At 37.1% G+C, this 23,006-nt stretch overlaps 1 protein-coding gene across 1 annotated transcript in view; it reads left to right on the top strand.

Moving 5' to 3' along the window:
* Nucleotides 1-530: 530 nt before the first annotated feature.
* The window catches only part of TINAG (tubulointerstitial nephritis antigen), a gene marked incomplete at its 5' end in the record, with an annotated part of 77,417 nt that continues 54,941 nt past the window's right edge, over nt 531-23,006 (top strand). The window contains 5 exons of the mRNA XM_080664616.1: nt 531-585; nt 1,075-1,383; nt 9,279-9,342; nt 10,066-10,155; nt 17,281-17,395. Coding sequence (XP_080520742.1) covers nt 531-585; nt 1,075-1,383; nt 9,279-9,342; nt 10,066-10,155; nt 17,281-17,395 — 633 coding nt within the window. The remainder of the gene's footprint in view (nt 586-1,074; nt 1,384-9,278; nt 9,343-10,065; nt 10,156-17,280; nt 17,396-23,006) is intronic.

Raw genomic sequence — 23,006 nt, 5'->3', positions numbered from 1 at the left:
AATACCTGAGGACAGGGAAGCTAATTGTGAATCCCAAGTCATAAAGCCAATTAAACAGTGGCTTAGGGACCAGAGTCCACGTTTTCTGATTGTCAAGACAAGCCCTTTCCACTAGACCATCCAACCACTCTTGCTGAATCATCGTCTGCTGGTTACTTACCCCAATCCAAAGGGAGTTATTGTAGTTAATGAATAAATGCAGTCTAGCAAAATCCACTGTACATGTGAAGCTCTACAGAAACACTAAGGACATCTTGACCTTTGAGTTTGCTTCACAATTCCCTCCCTGCTGCAGCTCCTTAGCACAGAGTACTGACTTTCCTTAACTATAACTGCCTTCCAGATACTGCAAGTTTCCATATTGATGCCAAGTAGGGACTCCGGTGGAGAGAGTCACCCTCAGGGAATTTCTAGCTGAATTAGGCTCCACTAAGCCTTGAAATCAACATGTTTCTGGTAGGTAAATGGAGTGCAGATAAGAAATCAAACCAGTGTGTGACTGGACATGATTTAAAGCAACTATTATTAATATGACAGATCCTAGCAGGCAACCTCATGAGAGCCTGAATTTTCGTTGCAATGCAAGTAGGTAAAATTAATAATTGTGTTTTTGACTTTTGAATTTTCTATACCTTGACAGTGGTTATTGCAGTCATAATTTGGGTCATGCATATTCTAGAGAGGTTTTTGATTTAAGAATTTAGATTTTTTGGGAAACAAGCAATATTCAATATTTCATCTATGTATTTATTTTTTTGGTGATGAAGATTTTTTACATGATATTAAATATAAATTTTTAACTTTAGAGGAATTACAATGGTCTGTTTCTAACACTTATATTATCTTGGGTAAACATTTAAATTCTTGATTAATGTTTAACTACAAGAAGTATACTCAGTTCAAGTGAAGGATCAGTATCAGGATTCAGGCTGAGTTGTCTTTATTAGAATTCAGGCTCCAAGGAGAAACCCCAAGAAGTTATATACTGGATATAATAGAAAGTGGGAGCCATACCTGACCTGTAGAGAATGTGGACCGGGTATAGGATCTTAATCTTCTCTTATCTTCTTACAGAAATTTGGATGGAGAAACAGTACGTATCTCAAAGACAAGTGGACCTGGGAGCAGATTTCACAAGGAATCACACCGTTTTGGAAGGTACTCGATTCAAAAGAGCCATTTTCAAAGGGCAGTACTGTAGAAGTTTTGGTTGTTGTGAAGACAGAGATGATGACTGTGTCACTCAGTTCTATGAGGCGAATGCACTGTGTTACTGTGATAAATTCTGTGAAAGGGACACTTCTGATTGCTGTCCTGATTACAAGTCATTTTGCCATGAAGAGAAAGAATGGCCTCCTCACACAAAGCCTTGGTATCCAGAAGGTAGGCTTTGGTAATATGTTTAAGCGTTCTACTAGTTCATGAAGATCTGTCTCTTTCTCTTCTCCTCCTTCCTTCCCTCCCTTCTTTCCTTCTTTAAGATAAGATAGAAATGAATATTGTGATAACCAGAATAAATTTCTTTGGATTGTTAAAATGTTTTGGTTTATATGTGGGGTATCTGAACCATACTAACACCTTCAAGAAAGTTCTGGTGTGAAGGTCTGAATCTTGTTTTGAACACACACTCAACTTATATAAGAGTTATTGCAAGATTTATTGAAGGTAACCTCTTAGAGAATCTCATGAAAGTCACACAATCATCTGCAGATTCATGTACTATTTTACTTACTATTTCATGGGATTAATGGACCTCCTACCATTAGAATCTGTGGTATTTCAGTACCATTAAAACCAGCACAAAAGCAAAATAAAGTTAGCCACACACCCTGTCTAATACCAAGTAGACTTTTGATGTATATTTTTGTTTTGTTTTGCCAATCTGGGACTTTTAAACTATTAAAAACAAATGAGGGCTTCATATAGGGTAATTGTAAAAGTCTAAGATTGAATGGATAAATATAAATAATTCATAATGAGAATGATGGTATTTACTCTATTGGTCCAATTATAAGAGGATGCCCATATATCCAAAGTTTGCAACAAAACACAAAAAAACTCTACTGTTAGACATATATGAGGTGTTATTTCTCTGTCACTTGTCTTACCAGATCTCAGCAGGAATGCAGGTTTAATCAGAGTTCTGTCCTAATACTATGAATGGTTATGGTGGCTAGAAATGAGTTAGAAGAAAATGTTATATAAACTAGAATTTGGTATCCTTTAAAATCAAGATGCTGTGGGCTTCATTCTCCATGTCATGTTGTTTCTAAAAATTGAGGGAATACTCCTTAAAAAACATCTGCATTATGTTAAAATTTCCATAGAATTGTCATTTATCCCAAGCCTTTGCCTTTATCAGCAAACAGTTCAGCAAACATTTATTTAATCCTAAAAAGTGGAAGATACTATACTAGAAGTAGGAGAATTAGTTATACATAAAAAATTACTCATTGAATGTCCCCACTGTGCCAGCAATGGCATTTAGTTCTGGGCAACAATGGGGAAGAAAAAAGGCAAGATCTTATTCTCATTAAAGTATCAGTCAAGTTGGGGTGTGTGTGTATAAAATATTTAACAAAGTCACTGCACAATTGCAAATGGTGATAATGTCTCTGAAGGAAACATTTAGAGTGCTGTGAGAAAGTATATCAGAATATAACTAATATATAAAATTATATGTACATTTAGCCTGGGGGAGGGGGCAACAAAGGAAGACATTTAAGTTGAGACTCAAGGAATGAAGAGAAGGCATCTGACCCGAAGATCTGAGGGCTGTTTCAGATCTGAGACTGAAGAGCATTGTTCAGGAACTGAAAGGAGAACATCATTTCTGGGAAGTAATGATTACTAAAGGGTTGAGGGTGACATGAGATGGAGTTAGAGAGGTGAGTAGAGGTCAGATTATGATAGCATTTATAGGTCATATTAAGTATTTAAGAATTTATTTTGTTTGAGAACTCAGGGAAAGAGGTTAAGTAGGAATAGGGTTGGCTTCATGGGTCCTGAGTGTAATATTATATGTTAGTTGCAGTACTTTTGAGTTTTTCTTATTTGGGACATAGAGACTCTTTAGAAAAGTAATTACAGCTTCTTCAATGTTCATTTTTGCTTGAGAGCTAGAAATTTGCTAAGACTTTAATTTAAGATCATGTTTTAGGTAGAATTTATGTAGGTATAGTTTTTATTGCATTCATTATGGAGGGAAGCAATTAATCATTTTATTTAGTAGCAAAAAGTTCACATTAGACTATAATTGCTCTCATGAAGGTAATTTTTTTTCTTTTGTTTTATCTTGCTTATGGAAGTAACTGGCTGAAAGAAAACTCCTACACAATATTGAAAAATAGTGCAAAATTAACTAAAATGAAAAGACAATGGTATATTATATATTTTTGCATGTATACAGACACTTTCCTCTGGGATGTGCTGTTAATTTGCTGATCTATTAAATATTGTTTTTCAGTTGTCTAGTAAAATGGCATTATCTAGTTCTTTGTACCATACCTATCCTAGGAATTCATTTTAAACCAGTGACTTAAAACTATGCACATTATTTTGAGAATTTTTTTAAAAATCATATCGCTTTTGTATAAACTGGAAGTAGGGCATATCCATAAATATCTTCCTTCTGTGTTTTTTTCCTTATCTCTGATGGTAACTTCCAGTAATTGGAGGATTTCAAATGTCAACTACAGAAAATAAGTGATAGAGTTTGGAATAGAACCAGAGTGGATTTTGCAGAGAGAAACTTTTGGTGTAGCAGGTCTTCAGGAAAGAGTCTAGTATACCATCTGTTGTGAGCAGACCGAAGCTAATTTGATTATGCCCAACTCATGTTCACGTTGATAAAAAACGTGTGTAAGTCACTGACACATTTGAATTGGATGAGGGTTATTTACTCCTTCACAACCTCCTTAACCACATTATAATGAAAATAAGACACAGATGAAATGCTGTCATACATACTGATATTTACAAAAATATATGTGTTTTTATTGTTGTTAATGCTCACTGGAGAATATTTTTTTCCCATTGATTTTTAGAGAGAGTGGAAGGGAGGGTGAGAGACAGACAGAGAGAGAGAGAGAAACATTGATGGGAGAGATAGACATGGATTGGTTGCCTCCTGCACTCACCCTGACCAACCACTGACGACACTCTAACACTGAGACTAACTGGCTAGGGCACAAAAATACATGTTGGTAAGGAGACATAAATCAATTGATACAACCTCTGTAAGCTACATGAGTCGCTGACCTTTAAGATGTTCTGACATCTACCTTGCATGAAAATTAGCAGGACATGTTATAATATTACAGAGGTAGGACTCTGTTACCCTTACAGTGGGTGTCAGGGAATGAGAAATCCTTCTACCAGTAGCTGGAAACAACCTTTTAGAGATCAATTCCAGGGAACTAGGTCTAAGAGTACAGGCTTTTGACCTTAAGAGATACATATAAACTATGAGGTACAAGAGTAGAATGTAACTTTAATATATTTTATGTAATCTACATAAATTGAATGCTATTAATTTAACCAGAAAGAGCTGATTATTTATATCCATTATGCTGATTACCGAGCCACTAGTTTTACCAACGAAAGCCCATTTCTGACATTCATTATACTGATACTCTAGTATTCATCAAAAGATGGGTAATGGAGGTACTTGTAGCAGCTGCCCTGAAATTGGGCCTTTCAGAATGACCACTGCTGGGGTGTGGAATCCTGATTGGAGCAGTAACTTCATTCCCTAATGTGAACTTTAGACCTGCACAGACATTATAACACATTAGGATGAAGTATTTTAAAATAAATTACAGACATCTTATTATCATCTTTTCTCACATTAATAGACCAATTGTCTCTCCAAATATTTTATATTAGTGGCTGTTAAAGTTGCAAAATTCCCTTAATTTTAGTAGTCATTATTTTGTGTGTGTGTCAAGATGCTATATGTGTAACCAATTCAATTAACTCACTATGTGGTGTTTCATACATATTTCACTGTGAAAATAATGCCACCAGGAATTGTCTTATTTTTCTATCATCATAATTTCCAACCTACTGCCATCTGGGTTACTGCTCACCTTGAGTTGATTTTTCCTGTTGACCTCTGAATCCCATACTCCAGTGACTATTTCAAGATCTTCACCCTTGCAATTGTCTCTTCCACTTCCTCTCCCTTCTTCTCTATATCTCTCCCTTCTGTCCTCCTCTCTCTAATAAAGCATTATTTTCCCCCTTCCATCCTGATCAACTATCAACTTAAAATAATATGTCTTTGTATCTCCCAACTTTGTAAAAATAACCCACAAACCTTTCATTCCATTTTCTTAATCAGCTACTCTCCCATTTCCTTTTTCCTTTAATGGCAAAATAAATGAAAAAAACAACAACAAACAAAACATTTTGCTTCCTGACTTTTAATTCTCTTATCAAGCCATTCCTACAAGATTTCATTTCCTGCTACTTCAATGAAATCTCTTTTGGCAAGGTTATTGACCCTTTCATATTACTAAATGCAATATTCAGATGTCTAGTATAACTTTCTTGACCTCCTCACACTATTCTACACAATTGACCACTTATGCTTGTATGAAATACTTTCTTCTCTTGCTTTCCAAGATTCAACTCCCTCCTGAATTTGCTACCTCCTCATAGGCCACACTCCTTCCCAGTTTCCTCTTCTGAATGTTTGTTGGCTGGAGTGTTTAAAACTTAGTTCTGGATCTCTTTCTCTTACCTATATACAATCTTTCAAATGAGCTCTTATTTAATCTTAAGGCTTTAAAAATATGTATGTTGTTGTATCTCAAACTCATACTTCAGTCTTGACTTTACTCTGCATTTTCATGAACTGCTCTACTTGACATTCTCCAATAAGCTGTCTAACTTTGCTTTAATTCAAACCTAAAACAGGCAAAGCAGAACTTTTGATTTCTTGCCACAAGCCTGTTCCTTACTTCAGGAACAGCTTCACTGTCCCTGTATTGCTAAAGCCAAAATCCTAGTGAAACACCCTTGATTCCTCTTTTTCATCATTCTCCAAACTCAATCCATGTCCCATTTGCTTTACCTCCAAATTATGCCTCTTTACTTCTCTCCATTCTACTATCATGCAAACCCTTCCATTCTGGGAACCCAACCTCAGCCAGCACAAGGGAGTAAGGTGGGCAGAGGCATTTTGGGTAGGATCTTATAAGTCACTGTAAAAATTTGGCTTTATTCTAAATTGATGGACTACAGGTCAGAGAAGGGACAGCCTTTCCCCCTTAGGACCTTTATGAGTACTGTTCCCTTTTTCTACGTAACTGGTATGATGGACAAGCAAGATTCCTGGGGGATGGTTAAAGATCATATATATATATATATTTTTAATATATTTTATTGATATTTCACAGAGAGGAAGGGAGAGGGTTAGAGAGCTAGAAACATGGATGAGAGAGAAACATCGATCAGCTGCCTCCTGCACACCTCCCACTGGGGATGTGCCCGCAACCAAGGCACATGCCCTTGACCGGAATCGAACCCGGGACCCTTCAGTCCGCAGGCCGATGCTCTATCCACTGAGCCAAACCGGTTTTGGCTAAAGATCATATTTGATTTAACCACCCACTTTCCCTATAAAACTTATCAAAGAAGTACTTACCTTGACTTTGAATTAATGTGAATCATTGCATGAATTTTCTGTTGCTCCTAGATAATAGAAAGTTTTAGGATCCTTTTAAAAACAGGATCCAGTTAAAAACATAGTGTACATTGGAAAGGGTCAATAGTGTACATTCATAGTGTACATTCATTTATTAAAAGTGTGTGATTGTGGATAACAATTAAGACTTTGAATTTGATTTAAAGATGAATCTTTCTCCTCTTCTTTGTTATATCAAGAAACAGGACAGAAGTGGTTTCCTTCCCTTTCCCTAAATTATGAAATGTCAAAAATCCATGGGAAAGAAGTGAATGGATGTCTTTATATAGAGATTTTAGATTCATTCCTTAAGCAAAATATTGGGCTGTGAAAACACAATATATGCTAACGAGGGGCAGTTGTGAAATGTTTCCTACAAAACAATTTTTTGAAAAAAAAAAATAGAGCATAGTTAATTCCATAAGTGGCTTTGGTGATATTGTGGCTGGTAGTTACACCAAACCTTAAAATGTTTTCTAAAGATGTAGATTTTCCCCTAAGATTGAATGACTAAAAACTTAAAATTCATTTTGTTTAATTAGGGGCCATTGATGTGATCTATTAATTACATGTTTCTGTCAAAAAAGTTTTCATGCGACGAAGTAGTTGATTTTGCTGCTTTGCTAAGAAAGCATGAATTTTAAATTTGTATAAATTATAGAGGCCTGATGCACAAAATTTGTGCACGAGTAGGTTCCCTAGGCCTGGCTAGCGATCAGGGTTGATCTGTGGGGCAACTGGAGGGGTGATCGGGGGGCCCCCACTGGCACCTACCTTGTCCAGCCTGGCACCACCCACTTGCCAGCCCTGCCCCCTGATTGCCTTGCTGCCACTGGTTGCCTCCCTCTGTGGGGCAACCGGCAGGGCGATGTGGCGGGGAGCAACTGGCATCCGCCTTGGCTGACCTGGGACCTGCAGGCTGGGGGCAGCTCCAGCATTGAGCATCTACCCCCTGGTGGTCAGTGCACATCATAGCAACCGGTCTTTCCCTTGGTCATTCCGCCATTCTGTTGATTTTCATATTAGGCTTTTATTATATAGGATTTTCTCAAAAGAGATTTAATATATAACCAGGGTACTATTTTCACAATATCTTATTGGTGGTTTTTATATGATGACTGGGGGGGGGGGGGGGGTGTCCCTCAGCCCAGCCTTCACCCTCTCCAATCTGGGACCCCTCCAGGGATGTCTGACTGCCCTTTAGGCCCAATCCTGGGTCCCCCCCCAACTGCCCTTCCCTGCAGACCCGGTCGCCCCCAACTTCCCTCCTCTGCCAGCCTGGTCACCCCTAACTGCCCTCCCCTGCAGACCTGGTCCCTCCCAACTGCCCTCTCCTGCTGGCCATCTTGTGGTGGCCATCTTGTGTCCACATGGGGGCAGCCATCTTTGACCACATGGGGGCAGCCATCTTGTGTGTTGGAGTGATTGTCAATTTGCATATTACTCTTTTATTAGATAGGATAGAGGCCTGGTGCATGGGTGGGGGCCAGCTGGTTTGCCCTGAAGGGTGTCCCGGATCAGGGTGGGGGTTTCCTTGGGGCGTGGGGTGGCCTGGGAGAGGCGCCCGTGGTGGTTTGCAGGCCGGCCATGCCCCCCAGCGACCCAAGCGGAGGCCCTGGTATCTGCTATTTATTTATCTTCTATAATTGAAACTTTGTAGCCTTGAGCGGAGCCAAGCCTCTGGCTTGCTCCGTGGCCACAGCCATTTTTGTTGGGATTTATTTATCTTCTAGAATTGAAACTTTGTAGCCTTGAGTGGAAGCCTAGGCTGGCCAGGGTGTGCGGAAAGCTTGGCTTCCTCCATTGCCGGGGGCAAACTAAGCCTCCTGTTTGCTCTGTGGCCACAGCCATCTTGATTGGATTAATTTACATGCTCGCTCCTGATTGGCTGGTTGTCATGGCTTGTGGGTGTAGTGGAGTGATGGTTAATTTGCATACTATTCTTTTATTAGATAGGATAGTTCACCATTGATCTCTTTTGAGTAGTTTATATATTCTAGTAAACTAGCTAACAAGTAGTGAATAGTTAAAAAACATTGGATTTGAAACATAAATAGCAGCACTCTTATTGGTTTCATGAATTTTTCTCCTGATCTAAATCCTAAAGAAAAAATATAATTTTTTTTTTGGTCAGGTGAATTTAATGAAATTGTTTTACATTTTGTCCAAAACTTTGAGCTCCTTACTCTAGTCACATGCAATTAGTCACATTTACATGAGACTTACATCTTTAAAAATGAGAAATGACATAAGTTTATTTAAGCACTTTTATTGCTTACCTATTAAGACATAGTTGTTGTTTTTTTTTAGTGTGGTTAGTGATTAGTTCCTTGATAATCTAGTTTTCAAGCTTCACAAATCCGCTCTGTTGGAATATAATATGCTGTGTAAAGATAAAAGCTCCTGGAGTCAGCCCAGAAGAATTTGGTACATAAAACTTGACACAAACCAGATGTGAATTACCATCAGGTTGGCACCACATATTTTTGCATAATTGAAAAACTAAACACAATTGTAGATTACCTGTTGTGTGGAGGCACTTTATTGCTCAATTTAGAATTTTCATTTGTTTACATTATTTTGATAGGTTGCCTCAGAGATGGTCTACATTATGAAGAAGGATCAGTAATTAAAGAAAACTGCAACTCCTGGTAATGGATTTAAGTGGCACTGAACTGAATTCTACTATGCGTTTTCTTCAAATAAAATAAACATCTGTGAAACAAAACATACATTCTATCTAGAAAGAATCATAAGTAATAAGATATCACATATCTACCATCATTTGTATAAGCATATTTAATTTTAATGAATGTTAAAAAATATAATCATGAATATATTTTGTATTGCTTGAGTTTGATGTTCATGACAGTGGGCCTTCATAATACAGCAGGCCTGCATTTTATATATATATATATATATATATATATATATATATATATATATATATACCTCTTAATTATAAACATTCTGATATACTATGGATAAACTGTGTTTCTTTGAACACAGTAACTATATATAAAAACAGGTTTCCTTGACAGGATTATCCTGTAGAAAGCTTCTAATTACAAATATATTGAATCTACTGTCTAATTGGATTTGTGTTTTTAAACTTCAGTGACTGTGTGGTCACTTTATTTATCAATTGCCTGGAATACAAGATGAGAACATATTGAGTGGTAGCTAATGCATATGATATATACATACATACATATATATATATATATATATATATATGCAAAATTCAAATAGGTATATGACTAACACTAATCAAAATATGTTTTATGCCTTAAGAATGGACAACTCTGGTTACTAATTTTGTAAACGGACTCCATTAAGGTCAGGCCACCTTTGTAACTTTTATATCTTTGCAGCACATGTTCAGGACAGCAATGGAAATGTTCCCAGCATGTATGCCTTATTGAACCAGAATTAATTGAACATGTCAATAATGGAGACTATGGGTGAGTGAAATCTTGCTTTATAGGCTTTTGGCACTCCCAGTAACCTTTCGGATTGCAGGCAATGTATTTCCTATTACTTCTAAAAATAGTCACTTCAAAAGAAAGAGTGAGAAAGAAATGGGAAGAGAGGTAGAAAGGCATGTAAAATTGGGATGCACAGAGGTAAGTATTAAGTAATTAAAAATTAAAATGCACAAAAGAAGTATAGAGCATGGTTTTAAATTGTGTAGAAAGGAGCAGTGTCAGGGTGTGAGCAGGAGTGTAGGGAGAACTTTAGTTTGGATAAGTATTCAGGCAAAACCAGGAAGTAGGCATAATTTATTCGTGATATCATCTTTCCCTAGGCTGCTTAACCCTGCCCCAGCAATCACATGCTCAGCTCTCCTGGGAAGTCTAGCCTTATGAAGGCAGTATTAGATCTTTTTCTTTTTTTAATCCTCACCCAAGGGTATTTTTTTCCATTGCTTTTAGAGAGTGGAGGGAGGAGAGGGAGAGTGGGAGAGGAAGAGAGAAAAAAAATCAATGTGCAAGAGACACATCTATTGGTTGCCTTCTGCACAAATCCTAACCGGGACTGGGGATAGAACTTGCAACCCAGGTACATGCCTTTGACCAGGAATTGAACCCAAGACCATTTTGTGTGAAAGCCAATGCTCTACCCACTAAACCACACTGGCCAGGGCTATATCTTGATGATCCCCAAATAATCAAGCCATACAGACAATTTCACTGACCTGCTGATATCTAGTCAATTTCACTTACAGTTGAGTCAAAAGATAGATTGAGCCTTTTTACTAAAATGAAAGATAGGGCTGACTGACACTTAAACATAGGAAATAACTGTTTGATGCTCTTTGAAAGATTAATAAATTAGGTGGCTTCTTCACTTACAAAAAGGAAAGTAAGAAGTAGGTGCTCACATCAGCTTTCTCTATAGAACTGAAAGGAAGAGGGATATAGGCTGGTTGGTGTCTATCTTGGGATTTCTCCGCCGCCACTGATCAAATCACTATATACCCCTGAGAACATTTTAGATGTTTTGGAAAAGATTTCACATAAGATGATTTATTATCAAGCAATCTTAAAAGTGAAGTAACCCTGAAATGTATTTTTTAAAACTAGCAATATCATTTTCTTTCACGCGCAAGACTTGTTTGTCAGCACAATAGGAATGTTATTGCAGTGTACCCAAAATATTTTCTTGGAAGACATGAACTATAGGAAGTCACATTTGTTGACATTAATAATCTTAAATCATTCTCAATTCTTCTGTGTATGTATGTGTGTGCCTGTGTTTAATCAATACTTTTGGTGGTAATATATTTTAAATATTTCTAGGGAAGACTCATAATTTTCTGTGGCTGAATTACATTCAAATCATTAAAAGAACCTAAGAGTATGTGCTATCATGAAACATCATCTGAATCGGATTTCTAAAAGGATTCATATTCTTAGCCTACAAGCACACACTTCCAAGAAGCATAATTAGCAGCCCACCTTTCAATAGACCCATGAGAAACTGCAGTCTCATGCAATGAGGAAAGTACACACAGCAGTACAGACACTGTTGGGAATGCTGCCTTCTTTAGAAGGAACAATTTTCTTCTCATAATTTGTTTATTAACAGAGTACTCCAGGACTGTTTAAGTGACATGGATTTTACCTTTTAGTAGAAAACATAGACGACTTTAAAAGAATAAAAAATGAAGTGATTAGAGCAAAAGGAAATATACACCAACCAAAGAGGGGAAGGGAAGTTAAGCAAAAGACACAATACTTGGAAAACTACAGGACATTGAAAAAAAGTGATAGAGGAAGACATAAACAAAGGGAAGAATATACCTTGTTCATGGATTGGTAGAATCAACATCATTAAAATGTCCATACTACCCAAAGCAATTTATAGATTCAATGCACTCCCCATTAAAATGCCAATGGCATATTTCACAGACCTAGGAAAAACTCTCCAAAAATTTAACTTATAAAAAAAAAAAGACCCTGAATAGCCATAGCAATTCTGAGAAAGAACAAAGTTGGAGGGATCACAATACCAGATATCAAGCTATATTACAAAATCCCTGTTCTTAAAACTGCCTGTTACTGGCACAAGAACAGACATATAGACCAATGGAATAGGACAGAACCCAGAAATCAACCCAAGAGCATACAATGGAGTCAAGATAGTCTCTTCAATAAATGGTGCTGGGAAAATTGGTCAGAAACATACAAAAAATGAAACTAGATCACCAACTCACACCATACTTAAAAATAAACTAAAAATAGTTAAAGGACTAAACTGTAAGGTGGGAAACCATAAAAATCTTAGAAGATTCCATAGGCAGCAAAATATCAGACTTATGTCATAGCAATATCTTTACCAATACAACTCCTAGGGCAATGGAAACTAAGGAGAAAATAAACAAATGAGACTACATAAAAAGAAAAAGCTTCTGCACAGCAAAAGAAACCATCAACAAAACAACAAGAAAGCCCACTGCATGGGAGAACATATTTGCCAATGCTATCTCAGATAAGGGTTTAATCTCCAACATTTAAAGGGAACACATACAACTTAACAAAAGGAAGATAAACAACCCAATCAAAAAATGGGCAAGGGACCTAAATAGACACTTTTCGAAAGAGGACATTCCGAAAGCCAAGAGACTTATGAAAACATGCTCAAAGTCACTAATCATCTGAGAGATGCAAATCAAAACAATGAGGTGCCATCTCACACCTGTCAGAATGGCTATCATCAACAAATCAACAAACAAGTGCTGGCAAGGTTGTGGAGAAAAAGAAACCCTCCTTCACTGCTGGTGGGAATGCAGACTGGTGCAGCCACTGTGGAGAACAGTATGGAGTTTCCTCAAAAAAGTTAAAAATGGAACTCCCATTCAACCCAGTAATCCCACTTCTGGGAATATATCCCAAGAAACTGGAAACACCAATCAGAAAGGATATATGCACCCTTATGTTCATAGCAGCACAATTTACAATAGCTAAGATTTGGAAACAGCCTGAATGCCCATCAGCAGATGAGTGGATTAAAAAACTTTGGTACATCTACACAATGGAATACTACACTGCAGTAAAAAAGAAGGAGTTCTTACCATTTGCAGCAACATGGATGGGCCTGAAGAGCATTATGCTAAGGGAAATACGCCAGTTGGAGAAAGATAAATATCACACGATCTCACTCATATGTGGAATATAATGGACAACATAAACTAATAAACAAAAATAGATCCAGAGACAAGGTAACACTGAACAGACCGTCCAACCTCAGAGAGAAGGCAGGGGAGGAGGAAAGGGGAAAGAGATCAACCAAAGGACTTGTATGCATGCATATTAGCATAACCAATGGGCACAGACACTGGAGGGGTGGGGGCTTGTCCTGGGGGTGGGAGTGGTGAGGGGGGGGGGACGTCAATTGGGGAAAAAGGAGACATATGTAATACTTTAAACAATTAAAAAAACACACAAGCTATGAAGAAAAGGAGTAAAACTAATTACTGGGGGGAATGGCGGTGGGGGAGAGAAGGAAGTCTTTGAATTTAAAGGAAAGTTCTAATTTTCTGTTCCTTATGTCCAAATTGTTTCAAGTGTGAAAATTGCATTATATATCATTCATTATTTATTAAATGCTTTACATACAAATATATACAACCTTTGCCTTAAAATATTTATTTCTTGCATCATGGTAGTATATTGGATCCAAGTCTTTATTCATTCTATATAACCTACTTCAGTACTTATTCCCAGTATTATTTTTAATGCAATCAATATTAATACATTTCTTTTGTGGCACTGCTAAGGTTACAAATAAATAATTTCTGTCTTAAAGGAATTTATAATCTAGCTGAGAGTCAACATGTCATATTTTTCAGAAGGATTTCTAATGATAGGGCAGTATATAAGTGCCAGTTTAGTGGCACAAGTAATAATTAGCATGTTAGTGGAACAAATGGATATTGATAACTGTTCCAGTTGCCTGATGCTACACACACACACACACACAAAAAAAAAACCACACACACACAAAAAAAAAAACAAACAAAAAAATCACTCCAAAATTTAGCAGCTGAAAACCACAAGCTTTTTATTAGTTCACATCAGCAGTTTGGGTGGACTTTGCTGGTCTCTCCTGGGTTTACGCATATATCTACAGACACCTGGGACCTCATCTGAGACTGAATTGGCTAAGTTGGCCTCACTCCTCCATCTGGGGGTTGGAAGTGGTTGGTGGTGGACCCACATGTCTGCAGCAGGCTAGCTTTAGCTTTTTTGCTTAATGACAATCTTCTAATAAGACATGAGTGGGAGAAGCCAAGTGCTAAGCTTGAAATTTGAAGAGAATCAATTCTGCTTTCTAGTGGACAAAGCAAGCACTAAACCAGCCCGCATTCAAAAGTTGGGAAAATAGGCTCCACCTCTCAATGGAAAGAGCTGCAAAAATTTTGTGGCCATGTTAAATTTATCAGATCTCTAAACTTGACTTTTTTATGAATTCAAAATGTAGTCTGTTGGATAAGTTGGCCTTGATTTTTCACTTTTTTTTTTTTTTTTTTTTCAAAATCAACTTACCCCAAACTTAAAAGATTAGCCTCTTTGGTCTTTCCTTGATTATTGGGATCCTCCTGTACCTTGTCAACCAACCCAGAAAATTTGAAGTTAGTTTGATTCTTCTTTCCTCTTCACTCTCAGTCACTATGCTCTTATAATTCCCACATTTCTTTTTTTTTTAATATATTTTATTGATATTTCACAGAGAGGAAGGGAGAGGGATAGAGAGCCAGAAACATCGATGAGAGAGAAACATCGATCAGCTGCCTCCTGCACACCTCCCACTGAGGATGTGCCCGCAACCAAGGTACATGCCCTTGACCGGAATCGAACCCGGGACCCTTCAGTCCGCAGGCCGACGCTCTATCCACTGAGCCAAACCGGTTTCGGCTCCCACATTTCTTTTAATATTTATTTTCTCGATTCCTTTGCTATATTCTAGTGCATTTGTTTATGAAACCTAGTTTGAAATGACCCTAGTTTTAGGCTGACCAAACACCAACCAATCCCTCATACTTTCATGGCTATCCTTCTAAAACAAATGTTTGCTGCTCACATTCTAAAAATCCTCAATGACACTTCATTGCTTATAATATAGAATTAATACTCCTTAGTACAAATAACCATATGAGCCAAATGCTTCTTTACTGCATCATCTTTTATACTTTTTCCTGTCTCCCTAGTCCCTCTCATAACTCAAGCATTTAATTTATCTGCCGTTCCATAAATGTTCTACCCAATTTCAAACCCACATGCTGTGTTCCAGCATTGCTTCTATCAGAATAAATGCTCTCTTCTTTCACATCTGGCCACCAAATTCTGAGCCTTCCAGACTGAGCACTAGATTCACTTTCTGTGAAAAACTGTACCTACTCCTTCAGGCAGAGCTATGTCATGAATCCTCTACTCTGGTCACACTTTCATCTACTGCTAATAAATGACAAATACTGAAATATTTCTATCTTTGTTGTCTTTTTAGGTTTTTTCTCCTTAAGGGTACATACATTTACTTATTTTAATATTGCCAGTGTTTACGGGGGAATCCGATAAGTTAAGAATGCTCAGTAAATGCTAAAGTGAATGAGAAGGAATGGATGAGTCAAGGTCAAAAGAGGATCGTTTAGGACAGTCGTGTTTCACATATTTTTTGAGCTTAAGTCACATCAAAACATACATTTAACTCACTGACCTAGTACACACACACACACACATACACACACACACACACGCCTAGATGTTTATAAACTGTACTTACCAGTAGACTCATTGTGTGCAGTAAATTCTAATATTTCCTATTATTTCTCCTTCATTCTATTTTATTTTTTAAAATACTAACCCCTGCTCACTAAACTTAGGGATTAAATAAATGGCCCACAATGTCTCTGAATGTATAGAAACTACTAGTGTAGGGCACCAAAAACATACTTTACTGATATTGTGATTTTGCCTAAGGCTTGTTCTGTTAGTCTCTTAAATAATGGTGCAATACCTAATATAGTCAGAGGGTTTCTTATTGAAATTCCTTGGGCGATGGAAATTGCACTTCACAATTATGGTTTAAAGTTGCTTAAGGTTTTAAGAACTAGTAGATCTTATAAAATAAAAGCATTAACTTGCTAAGCATATTATTGAAAAGTGAGTTTTATCTTAAATCATTCATAATAGCCTATCACATTATAAACAATTTGGTAATAAACACAACAGAAAAAAGTTTAGATTTAAGTACTGAAAATATATTGCCCTCAATTTTCATATCATTCAAACAAGCAATGATTAAATTATTTTAATCTCTCTCATTTTTCATCTCCTAACATTCAGAAATTTTTGTTGTCATTACATATCAATATTGGAACCTGAAAACAAAGCTCCTTTTTCTATGTAAGGGCACCAAATATGTGTCTAGAAAGAGATTTAATTTTCTTGTTATTTAATTTCACACCAATTGAATTTATATTATTATAAATATTAATTGATAATAACTAATATTGAGCACTTAACACAAATTAACTCACTTAACATGATAGAGTATTTTAATATTTAAATAAAATATTTCAATAAAACTAGCATTGATGTAATCTTTTAAAGAATACCTATTTTTTCAATTTTTTATGGGTACTACTTTTTATGTGTTCAACTTCTTTTCAAATCTAAATTATCAATAAAATAGATTGCTGTATTTAATCTATATGTTTTACACATTCAAACTTCTATCTAAAATGCATTTAAAGACATTTTTTCAAAACTGCACATATTGGCCTTATTTCCACTTAATCCCTATACAGTTTATAAATATTTTATATTCTTAAATTCAGTCTATATTATTACAGCCTTAGGTTTCTCATATTGGAATATGCTTAATTTAGGAAGAGCGTAGCAAATACTTCACTACTAGAGTAAGCAATACTGCATCACTTATATAAAAATAAATCTAGCTTGCAATAATAGTTGCAATTTTGTGAGCTTTGCATTTGTATAATCTCTGAAATATAAATGAACATGTACTTATAAAAGTGTTATTATATAACCTGTACATATTATTCTCTTTCATTTGTAAGGCAGATGGACAGCCCAGAACTATAGTCAATTCTGGGGAATGACTTTAGAAGAAGGTTTCAAATATCGCCTTGGCACCTTGCCTCCCAGCCCCAAGCTTCTGAGCATGAATGAAGTGACAGTAAGTGTTTACTCTCTTGAACTGTGTGAGTGTGTGTGTGTGTGTGTGTGTGTGTGTGTGTGTGTGCAGGTGCATTTGTATGTGCATTTAAAGCTATTTTAAATAATGAAAATAGTGAGTTCTGAGCTTTCAGTTATATTTTTGTCATAAAAATAAAAAAACCTTTCCCAAAATGGTGGTTACATTCCTCAAAATTTCATTTAAAGTTTACCAATATCAATTAGATATAGTCTCCTATCTCCAAAGCAACTGTGCATTTATTTGCATTGCTAATGATTTCACAGAAAGTCGTGTTTCTGATTATTGGCTGTTTAGTGACCCAGTGCTTAAGAAAGGCAATAGTTGTCCTTATTTCCTTTTTAAAAACAAACATAGTTATTTTGTGAATTTGTCTCTTGAACTATCCGTTATCATATGAGGATGAATAAGTGCCAGTAATAGCAGCTATGTATGCTATGATGATTAAAAAAGGTTTATCCTCAAAAATCCTCAACATTTCCTTTGAAAACACATCTTCAAATTTTGCCTGCTGCCTGGCAAACTTCTTGTGATTTCTGCTTTTCCTAACACTCTTATGTTTTGTACTATTGTATTGATCTTCCCTTACATCTTTAAGATGTGTTATCATCTGATAACGGGTATCTTGCATAAATATGCTTCCACCTCTATAATTGTCACAGATTTCTAACTCCCAGAGCTATAGTTTTACCACCCCGAGATACGGGATGTCTTTCAGGCACACACACTTTGCAGTTGAGATGTTGATTGAACCAGGACAGCGCTGGGCTCCCAGGCTGCTGGACTGCAGCCTCTTCACTGTGCAGTAAAGGTACCAGGCCCTGGTTGCCTGGAAACTCTCAGCATCTCAGAGACTGCTGTTTGCTGTTGGATAAATTGTAAATCCACAGGTTTCTCATTAAACATTTAATGTGCTTTGCTTTTGAGAGATGTAATCCCCTGAGTTGTTATTTCAATTCAAATTCCGCTAGCAGGGCCTTCTAAATTATAACTAGTATCAGAAAAGATAGTAATAGCTGCCATTTATTGAATAGTTGTATGTTGAGCACTCTTATAAGCACTTTCACACATCATCTCATCTAATTCCCTCAGTGGCTTGATGTAGTGGGTGCTATAATTACCCATATTGTAAAGACAAGAAAATTGAGATTGAGAGTGGTTAAGTCACACTGAGATTGAGAGAAGTGAAAAGCCACCGAAAAATTACTTAAATTATGGAACTAAGGTATCTTTAAAGATCTGCCCTCAAAATAGTGCATAGAGTTCCAGTAGAATCAGTAATCTTTGGCCCATTGAAGTTCAAAATAGCAAAAAGCCTTTTAATCTTTGATCCAGCACTGCTAAATTTATGAAATAATCAGCTTAGGTGTATTTTTGGATTTTTCCTGTAATTGATAAGGTATCAAATCTTTAGAGATGTGTCTCAGATTCATTAATTTTAGTGACCTAACCGTGTCATGGATTATAAGAGGTGTCCTCCTACCCCCCCAGCTCTTTTATTTCTTTTCATTTTTATCCTCATCTGGAAAAAAAAAAGCAGAATCATTTAGGAAAATAATAAATTTCTATCTTTATAAGGTTTGCTCTTTCCCCTGCTTTTATTGAGGTCCCCAGTCACCCACATACTGAGTGTCTATATACTTTTTCTCTATATTATTTCTAACATTTCCTTTTTAAGTGTTAATTTTTGCAACTTGGAATATTTTACATTCTAGAGAAAATGAGGTACATTTCTTTCCTAAGTTGCCTCTCACCATAGCCTAGAAAAAGAAATTTAACTCTAAATCATTATTGGCTGCAGAGATTTGTTTGCATATATATATTTAATATATATTAAATTTATCTTTATTGTTGACTCCCTCTACTCCACACTCTACGCCCCCACCAGGCCTTCACCACACTGTTGTCTGTGTCCATGGGTTATGCATATAACTGGGGTGCTATTTAAATGAAAAACATTAATGATTAGTAGTTTGGAAGAATGTAGCTTACCTAATGCTATGAATTAATGTACTACAGTAGCCTATTAATTCCAGGAAAGCAATAAGGACAATTTGAATGATCTGTAAGATTTCTATTACTCACTTATGATGTAAGGTAAGGAAGTAGCTTTTTATTTCTAGGGCACAGTAGTTTGAAGACTGAGGACCTTTCAAAAGCTTTAAGGGTTGGCAGTGTCCTAATATCTGGTCAGACATAAGATGATCAGAAATACAATAAGTACTTCCAAGAAGAACATGAGGTTAATATGAACTGAAGAACACTGGTAACTACAGGAAGAGCTTAAAAAAATGGGTTAATTCTTAGCTTGGTGACTAAATAGAAAATATCATCAATATATCAAATTACCTCTGAGTAAATAGAAAGTGAATTATTTTTTGTATGATTTTGGATAACTTCCCTCCACCCCAAACTTTTCTCCAAATTTTTATACCATTTTCAACATAAGATGGTCTGTATGTATAGTTAGAGTAAGTGGTTGACAACAGTGGTAATGATTTTGCTGAGAAACTCCTTTGCATCCTCACCCCAAAACATCTCCCTTTCCTTGACCATATTACATAGAAGCAAGTTGTGTTTCATATAATTCTCTTTTTATGCTGGGTGGGAAAGATAAGCCATGAGTCAACCCTGGTTCCTGTGAAAGCTCTTCTGTTTCCTGCCTGGTTTTCTGGATTCATTCCTTGGCTTATGTCACTATTCCCAGAATATGTTTGCTGAGGATGAGTAAGAGGAATACCAATAGGTGTTGTACAAAGAGTCCCACAATCATATACATATGGAAAGTCTATTTAATCTATAGGAATTAGTTGAATTGAAATGAATTATTGTAGAGTGTGATTAGTAATAAAGAGGAATAGAAATATATTGATTGTAGTGGATCGGAAACAGGTAATTTAAGGATTTTGGGAAGCCCTTCCTGGATGGCATTCCTAGATGAGGGCAGATAAAAGGAAACATAGATGTCCTGTTTTCTCTGGATGTAAGCAGAGTGGATGAAAGAAAGTAGGAAAGGGGAAAGAAAGAAGCCCTTGAGGGACCCTACCTAGACCACATAGCTTCTTGATGTGTACAGAGGATCCCTTCACCCACTTTAGGATTATGTCTCATGTCAGGTCAACAAATTCTGGCTGATCAATTCGTGCTTAAATTTTTCCTGAAAGCATTAACTTGAGATTGTTCGAAGTCATGGCTTGATTGTACAGCTCTATTTGACATTGTCTACACTATAAATGTTAAGAACAATGGAATAAAATCAGCATTCTATGCCAGTCCATTGAAACTTTGATTGTTGAATGGATAGACTCACAAAGGGATTGAATGGGAGCAGGCCTTCAAAAGAAGGATAGCTCCCCACAAGAACTTGAAATTCTGCTCACTGAGCCTTTTGTCTCCTTATGGTGCAAAGCAGGTTTACCACTATATCTTTCTTCTGGAGATTCACATTATTCATTAGTATGTTGAATACACTGAGAACCCTTATTCCAACATTTTTTAAAATATTTTTATTAATTTCAGAGAGGAAGGGAGAGGAAGAGAGAGATAGAAACATCAATGATGAGAGGGAATCATTGATTGGCTGCCTCCTGCATGCCTCCTACTGGAGACTGATCCCGCAACCTGGGAATGTGCCCTTGGCCAGAATCAAACCTGGGATCATTCAGTCCGCAAGCCAGTGCTCTATCCACTGAGCCAAACTGGCTAGGCTCCAACATTTTTTTTACCTAGTATTTCCTAAATTCATGAGATCAGGGAACCTTTTTGTTTTTCTGTTTGTTTGGTTCCTAATAATTATTAATATTCCCCAAGGCTTAGGCTCCATAGCACACACTTTAGGAAATGCTCATTTAAACTAAAATCCTATCTAATAAAAAGGGAATATGCTAATTAACCATCACTCCATCACAAAGATGGCTGCACCCACAACTGAGGCCAAGTTCCCATAAGGAGCCTTAACAAGCAATCAGCAGGGACCTGAGGCTACGCCCTCCCCCGCCCCTGTGGGGCTTGACAGGGGATCTCAGGCCGCCTTCCACATCTGGCAGGGCTTGACAGGGGACCTGAGGCTGTTCCCCCCTCCTGGTGGGGCTTGACAAGGGACCTCAAGGCACTCCCCCCCACCCCGGTCTGGGCTGGGGGACCTCAGGCCATGCCCCCCGTCTTGGCACTGGGCCAGGGGACCTGAGGCTACATTCCCTGCCTGGCAGGGCTTGACAAGGGTGGGACTAGCCAGGTCTGGATCTATCCCAATGAGGTGGGGGGCCGGCCGGGTCTGGGTCTCATGTGATTTTGAGGTGCATGGGGGTGGGCGGGGACTTGACTCTGGGTCCTGTGGTGTGCTCCAGACTCTGACAGGAGGAAGGTTTTCATATACATTTTACTAATTTTCTTTCATCTCTGACACTTCTATTATAGAGAAAGGGCAAATAGCAATATTCAATTATTTCCTCTAATTAATCCCCTTTTAATGTGCATGAATTTCGTGCACCGGGCCACTAGTATTGAAATAAGAATGCTGGGGGAGAGCAGAAGTGTATTCATATAAAACAGGATACTCTCTGTGTTTTAGAAAGAAAACAATGGAGTCAACTAATTATTATAACTATATGCAAAACTCGCATTGATGGAAGTTTTCTTGAGCCAGCAGACATATCATAGTTGAAATAGGTTAATAGGCAGGCATAGGCCAGTGTGTATACCTGTGTGGCACCATTCCATATACTATACAGCCAATGTGCTTGGGTCTCAGTCTGGCTGCTCCTCTTATTGCCTCAGTTTCCTCCTCTGTGAAATGGTGATAGCAGTAGTTCCTAACTCTTATAATAGTAAAAATTCCATGAAACACTGAATGAGAAGTGCTCAGCACAGTACTTAGTAGTAAAGCACTAAGGAAACATTATTATATAATATATAAATAGTTCTTTCTCTCTTGGATTAACCTGAGAAGAATACAGGGTTCTAAATAGGTCAAGTCTCTAAGGACTAAATGATCCACAGTTTCATCATTTGGAACATTTTATTTCATAAAGATAGGTGTAGTTCTGGATTTATTGGCCCTGATGGAGTTTACATATTTCTGGTAAACCTGAAGTTCTATACCTCCAAATAAAATAAAATCATATCAAAGCAAATCTAATCAATCTATTTGATTGTTTTTGCAGACAATATGCAAGTGCTTTTTTAATTATTTTAGAGCGAGAGAGGAAGGGAGAGAGAGACAGCAGGAGAGAGACAGAGAGAGAGAGAAGGGGGGGAGGGAGAGAGAGAGAAGCATTGATGTGAGAGTGAAACATCCGTCAGCTGCCTCCTGTGTGCCCCCTACTGGGAATTGAACTAGCAATCTTTTGGTGCATGGGATGATGCCCAACCAACTGAGCAACACCAGGCAGGGCTCAGGTGCTTTTGAATTTGGGAAATAACTTCAAAAAGAGTCACTGTGTTATATTCTATTATAAATATTATGAATGTTTGAATGAAAAATACTATTTCCAACAGAAATGGGGAAGTTAAGAGTTTATTTCTATACTCGGCTATTAAAAAACTTTTAAATAGTTTTATTGTTGCTGATTCCCCAGGGAGAACAATAAAAATT

Source organism: Plecotus auritus, assembly GCF_963455305.1.
Source record: "Plecotus auritus genome assembly, chromosome: 4".
NCBI lineage: Eukaryota > Metazoa > Chordata > Mammalia > Chiroptera > Vespertilionidae > Plecotus > Plecotus auritus.
The sequence above is the reverse complement of the archived record's forward strand: the minus strand, read 5'-3'. Positions and strand labels throughout refer to the sequence as shown.